Source organism: Sphaerodactylus townsendi, linkage group LG08 (genome assembly GCF_021028975.2).
Source record: "Sphaerodactylus townsendi isolate TG3544 linkage group LG08, MPM_Stown_v2.3, whole genome shotgun sequence".
Classification (NCBI taxonomy): domain Eukaryota; kingdom Metazoa; phylum Chordata; class Lepidosauria; order Squamata; family Sphaerodactylidae; genus Sphaerodactylus; species Sphaerodactylus townsendi.
This window is the reverse complement of record NC_059432.1, coordinates 81,980,528-81,986,527: the sequence shown is the minus strand read 5'-3', so window position 1 is coordinate 81,986,527 and position 6,000 is coordinate 81,980,528. Positions and strand designations below refer to the sequence as shown.

At 47.0% G+C, this 6,000-nt stretch overlaps 1 protein-coding gene across 1 annotated transcript in view; it reads left to right on the top strand.

Annotated features, from left to right (window-relative positions):
- The first annotated feature begins 618 nt into the window (after positions 1 to 618).
- PID1 (phosphotyrosine interaction domain containing 1) overlaps positions 619 to 6,000 on the top strand; it is a 125,370-nt gene continuing 119,988 nt past the window's right edge. The window contains exon 1 of the mRNA XM_048506505.1: positions 619 to 947. Coding sequence (XP_048362462.1) covers positions 918 to 947 — 30 coding nt within the window. The 5' untranslated portion in view covers positions 619 to 917. The remainder of the gene's footprint in view (positions 948 to 6,000) is intronic.

Genomic DNA, 6,000 nt, shown 5'->3' with positions numbered 1-6,000 from the left:
CATTTTCATTGCGACCAACCACAGTCTCAAAACTTGGACACTGGGGTTGGATGAGGAAACCGCGATGAAAAATCTCCCACAAGGCATTTGAGAGAGGAAATGGTCGCATCATATTGCAGGAGGGCCCAGAAGGCGTGCTCAAAATGATGGCTTGGAAAGGTCGGGAAAAACCAAGTCTGTCATTGCAAATCCAGCCAAAAACATCCTTTCCGCTCAAATGTCACTCAACAGAAGCGACATCAGCGCGCTTTCAGCAACTGCGTGCGCGCGGAGCAGCCAACGGTGCCAGGGCGTTTTCTCCATTGCCAGCCCTCTGGTTGACGTGCCTGCTGCCTCGAGATGGGAGCTGGGTGCTGCGTGGCGACGCGCCCTGGCAAGCACCCTCTCCCCGCCAGCCGTGCCACAATCCCGCGTTGTCTGTGACGCACCGGGTTGCAAAGCAGGAGGCCGGCCAGCGTCAGGCGCCCGCAGCAACCGCGCCAGAGAATGCACACGGCTGGAAGCTGCGGAGCGTGGCGTTTGCGCCGGGGGAAAAGAAGGGTTGGGGGAGTGACTTGTGCGAGGGAGAGGAGGTGAAGGGCGGGGCGGGGCTTAAAGGAGGAGGCGGGATCGGGGGCGGGGCTGGCTGGGAGAGGGCGGGGCTCGCCGCTGGCCCGCCTCTTCTCCTGCTGCGCTTCGGGGCCTTAGGTGGAGACTGGCGCAAGAGGACGGCGGAGCCGGCGAGGAAGTCTTGATTGAGGGTTTCTCTCCTCGGCTGGGCGGCGCTTGCTTCTCGCCCCGCTTGCCCGCTGGCGGCTCGCCTTGACCTGCCACACGCCGCCGCGCAGATGTGAGCGAGCCTGGCCAGAGCTGTGCAGCCGCTCCGCTCATCCGCGATTGTGTCCCGCTTCTCCGCGCCAGGTCCCAGTGGGAGAAATATGTGGCAGCCGGCAACGGAGAGGCTGCAGGTAAAGGGGGTGAGCTGGAAGGGGGGGGGGGAGGGAGAGAGGATGCTTGTCATGTGACTTCACGGTTTGTGTAGAATTGAGATGGGGAGGGGGGGGAGTCACCGTCAACTTGGCCGTCCTTCCTTGGTCCTGGAAGAATCTGCTTGCAACTTTCCTCTTTCTCCAGTCGCATTCCAGCCTGGGCTGGGGAATCTTAACTCCAGATGTGCTTTCTCTGAGGACGAAAAAAAAGCAGATGACTTGCAGATTGGGCGTTTGGACTTCATGTCTTCTGCTTTCTTCTGAAAGGGGGGGGGCGGCTTCCTTTAAAAAAGATGTTTACGAATTTTTCCGATCCCCGTGTCCTCATCCTGTTTTTACAAAGCGGGTCGTGTCCACCCCCTCCCCATCATGGAAAAGGGACAGTTGAGGGGAAAGGGGTGGGTGGATCTAGTGGCCTTCGATGCTTTCCTGTAAACTATTGCGTTCCCGATCGGTTCGGACGAGACGCCTAGACGAGACGCTCTTTCTCAATGACAAGACGTAGCTGTCCGACTGGCGCTTTTGTAGAGGAGTCATGAACCACACGTATCGAGGTCTCTGGAGCCGGAGGGTTTTGCAGGTCTCTCTCTTACTCTGAAATATTCTCCAGATGGTCAGCCAGAAAAGCTGCCAGAGAAATTTACAGAATTCCTCGACAAACTTCTTGGCAGGCCGGGGCTGCATTAAATCTTAAGAGTCAACTCTGAAGAACTTGTGAGCGGCAAAACAAAATGCGATGCAGGGCAGAGGGATTGAAAGGCATGCAGGGCAAGGAGGAAATAAAACGCTACTGCAGACTCCTGATTTATAAGGGCAAGGCCAGAGGTCAGCAAGCCTATGAAGTATCCCCCTACTGAGTGGGAGGGTCTGGTCAATACTGGCAGAAAGTAATGGTCTGTTCTATGCACCAGGCATGGATTTGGAATATTGCAGATTTAATGAAGCTGGGCTGATGTGTATGAACTTAAAGGTGTCCCTGTATTTTTTTTACCATGGTTTGTTTAGCATAATGCAAGCTGATCTTGACTTTCTCAAGATTCTTGGGGTTAAAGAACTGTGTTGCTTCTTGGAAAGGTCTGTCACAGTAGCAGTGATTTCTTAGTGTACTTTCTTTGCAGGAGCGTTGGTCGTGATGCTGCTGCTGTGTGTGTGTCTGCACACAGAAAGACCTAAACAACATGCTTTATTTAAAATGCTGTGAGGAATTCTGGCTTGTGTTCATCATTGTAGCATTTCCACTTTAGAAATGTCAGCTTTGTGTTCAGGGATTAGATATTACAACATTGATCATAGTACTTTCTGTTGAGTACACTGTTGTTTTAGCAGTGGTGTTTTCTGAAGTCAGGCTGTTATGTAAAACTCTTGGCACACACACATATGAGCAACAGTTGAGTTTTTTTTAATGAAAGGAGTTCTTTTCCCATAATAGTAAAACATGCTGTCAAAATGATGGTTCCTTGAGGTTGACTCTTCAAACTATTTACTTCAGTACAAAATTGTCTGGAGTTGGTAGCTTAATGCTGTAGCCCTGCCTGGTACTGGCATTTTAAACATATAGGTAGCTGCCAGTTACTTGCATTGATACTGTAAACTTTTCTAGATGTGTCTCATGGTTTAAATACCTGAAATACTTTTTTTCAGAGTTGTCGAACAAATTTGATTTTACAGCATTCTTAATTTGGACATTCTGTTTCAATATATACTATCAAAGGTTTTTGTGATATATCTTAAAATAAACAGTAAATGATGACTGGTTGGTGTGGGTTTTCCGGTCTGTGTGGCCGTGGCCTGGTAGATCACACACAGCCCGGAAAACCCACAACAACCAGTTGAATCCGTCCGTGAAAGCCTTCGACAGTAAATGATGAGTTTTGAATTTGTGGTACAAGACTAACAGAGAAGATAGGTCACCAGATCAGCACTGTTGCCTGACCTGGAGGAAACTGGAAGGTAAAGAGAGATGGAACCAAGACATTATGAATTGAGGTGAAATGTGGAGGAAAGAGATTGGAGAGTGGACTCTTTCAATGACTCAAGGATTTCTGAGCTGAAGAGTTCATTTTCCCTTTGAAATTCTGCTATGGCGGGGTTCAGGGTGGATTTATCTGTCTGTAACCAAAATATATCTGTCCCACCCTGTCAAGAAAGCATCCATCTTAAGAGAATCCTCTGGAAGTTTGGCCAGGTGCAGATAAGTTTTTTAGGTAATTGGTTACCTCCAAGGACAAATTTGCAGGCTGATTCTAATTTAAAACATTCAGTGTTGCTGAGAAGCTTCTGGCTGGGATGGGTGAATTACTTTTTCCAGTTTGGAGGAGGCAATTTGTCCCAAGCCTGCAAAGTTTGGTCAGGGCAGTCCTAGGATCAGTTAGAAGGGCTATCAGATTGTGGCCATCATTTTCCATAGAGAATCTTCATTATAAAAGTTAATCATTCCTTTTTAACAACACCCCCCCCCCCCATATACCACTTTGTTGCTGCCAGAGAAGACTTTGCTTATGCTTTGCAACTTAAGGCCTCAAGAACAAGAATATAGGACTTTAGTGATTATGATTATGTAGAGAGTGTGCACTATTATTTTCGGTATACCTGTTATTGCCAAGCTGTAATTCTGTTTGATTTTAAACATCTTACTAATTTTCTCAATAAAGCTGTTTGCATTTTAAACAGTATGAGTTTACTGGCCAAATCCATTTGCTTGGTTATGTTACTAACAGCGGCTGGGTCTTTTGTCGCTATACACCAATATTTTCCCAGCATAGTATCAGCACTGGCAGCTGTCTTAAAATCAGTGTTTTCTGAAGTTACTTTCAAACCCAGAGCCATGCAAAAGGAAGGGGAAGTTAGTATTTGGAAGGGAAACTCCCAAGGAAATTCAGGATCGTGATGCATAGGCAGGCAGTGGCAAACCACCTCTGACATCTCTTGCCTTGAAAACACTACAGGAATACCATGAAGTCAACAGTGGCCTGCAGCACTTTCCACCACTGCTTTTATACTGAATTGTCTATTCAGCTTGGTATAGTCCAATCTGACTGGCAGTGGTTTCAAGATGGGAATTTGCATCTTTTCTATCCATGCAAACTGAATCTTTTGGCTGGATACGTTGGAAGTTGGATCTGGGATATTCGGTGTGCAAAGAGTGTTCATAAGCCATTAACTGTATCAGGTCACTTTGATCCGAAATTTTTTTACTGTCTAAATAGGAAAATACAATTCTAATTAAAATGCATAAATGCTTAATCAAATTTGGGTTAAACAAGTCTTCGGGATGTGGGGGCATTCCTGCACAGGCGCACTACCAAACTGTGAATGAGCCTGGAAATAATGTGTACGCTTGTGCATTCCCTTGCATGTTCCATTTCTTTCCCTCACTGACTTGTGGCAGATTCTGGCTTGTTGAGTTGGTTGAGATTGCAAACAGTGGTAGCAAGTGTAAGAGCTTTGGGTCACTGTAGTAAGGTTTGTATTGATCCTTTTTAAAGTACAGAGATCATTGAAACTGGAGGTTAAATAAAACCGCAGAGAAGATTAATTTGTATAAACATTATCTATATATATAAAAATCTATCAGTGCGTTTTCTGCTGACAGGTAATCTCCCAAACTACTGGATCGAGTTCTATGAAATTTTCACACAACGTCGCATTCACATGTGGCCAGGTTTCCATAATGTTTCTACACCTCCTGTTGTGTGCATGTCACAACTGTGCCAGTTATTGTGTACATGCCACGCATGTGACAGTTGGAGCCACAGTTCTGTTCCGCAACAGCGCCATCTGCTGGCCGTCAAAACAACACCCTCTGATACAAGGGAAACAACCATGACTTCTTTGAAAACCGCTGCCATCTGGAGTGAAAGCGATGACCTCACCATCTGGACATGGCCCACCCACCCTAGCGGAGGAAGGGGAAGGTGAGGGAGGGTCTGGGGTTTTGCTGGACCAAACGCTCTGAAATTTGAACACAACGTAACTCATGCCTCTCAGCGTGTTTTAAGCTACTTACCTAGTTCATGTACCACACTGGCCAAGGTAAACCATGATAACAAGCTACGTTCCACCCAGTTCTCCCCCCCCCCCACATACACATAGGAACCGAAAGCCAAGTAGAAATGGATAACCTTTCATACGCACATCTCTTAGGGGTGCGTTTCAGTCGAACCGTGAGAGGTATTGTGTGCCTGCCACACTTGTGACAGTTGGAACCATGGTATGGTTCCACAACAGTGTCATCTGATAGACGTCAACAGCAACACACTTCGCCTGCAAGGGAACGGAATGAAAGGAACAGGGTCCCCCATCTGGACATGGGCCACCCACCCTAACAAAGGAAGGGGAATGTTAGGGAGGGAGGCGGCGGGGTGCCATGCAAGGGAACGGGAGAGATGGAGGGGAGCGAGGGGCCCCTTGCCCCTCCCCTCCCTTGCATGCATTGTTCAATGACACATGTTCAAACCATTTGCTTTCCCTTTTCTTTCTTTTCCACTTCACCAGACTGAAGCCACAGTAACGCGTGACCGGGCACGCTAGTGTTGTATAAACATTATGTCTCTTTAAAGCTTGTAGTTAACAGGTCTGCTCATCACCAGAGACTGGCCTCACATTCACTCCTCTCCCAGAAGTTGTGTTACACCAGTCTGCCACAATATCAGGCAGTGCTATACATGCAGTTGTTCTGTTGTTGGGACAAATACCCTCTCGCTCAATCACTCTCCAGAAAAACATTGACTGCTAGAGTAGCACTCAGCACTCTCATAGATTCAGGGGTCAAAACATCAGAGTGACTGTTTTACTTTGCAGAAACAGAACAGCCTCCTGTCCCTCACAGCTACATGCACAGCAAGGGAGGAGATAGTTCTTTAGTAGAAGGAGAACAAGAAAGAATGGAAGTCAACAAAGGAATCCTGTGAGCTTTTGAGTTTTGTTTTAGACTTGTTCGTGTGATCTCAGTCATGGCGTACCATTGTGTCTTAATCAAGCCAATTTATTTTTAAAGTGCTGTCAGATAAAGCAATGAAAGAAGAATGCTTTC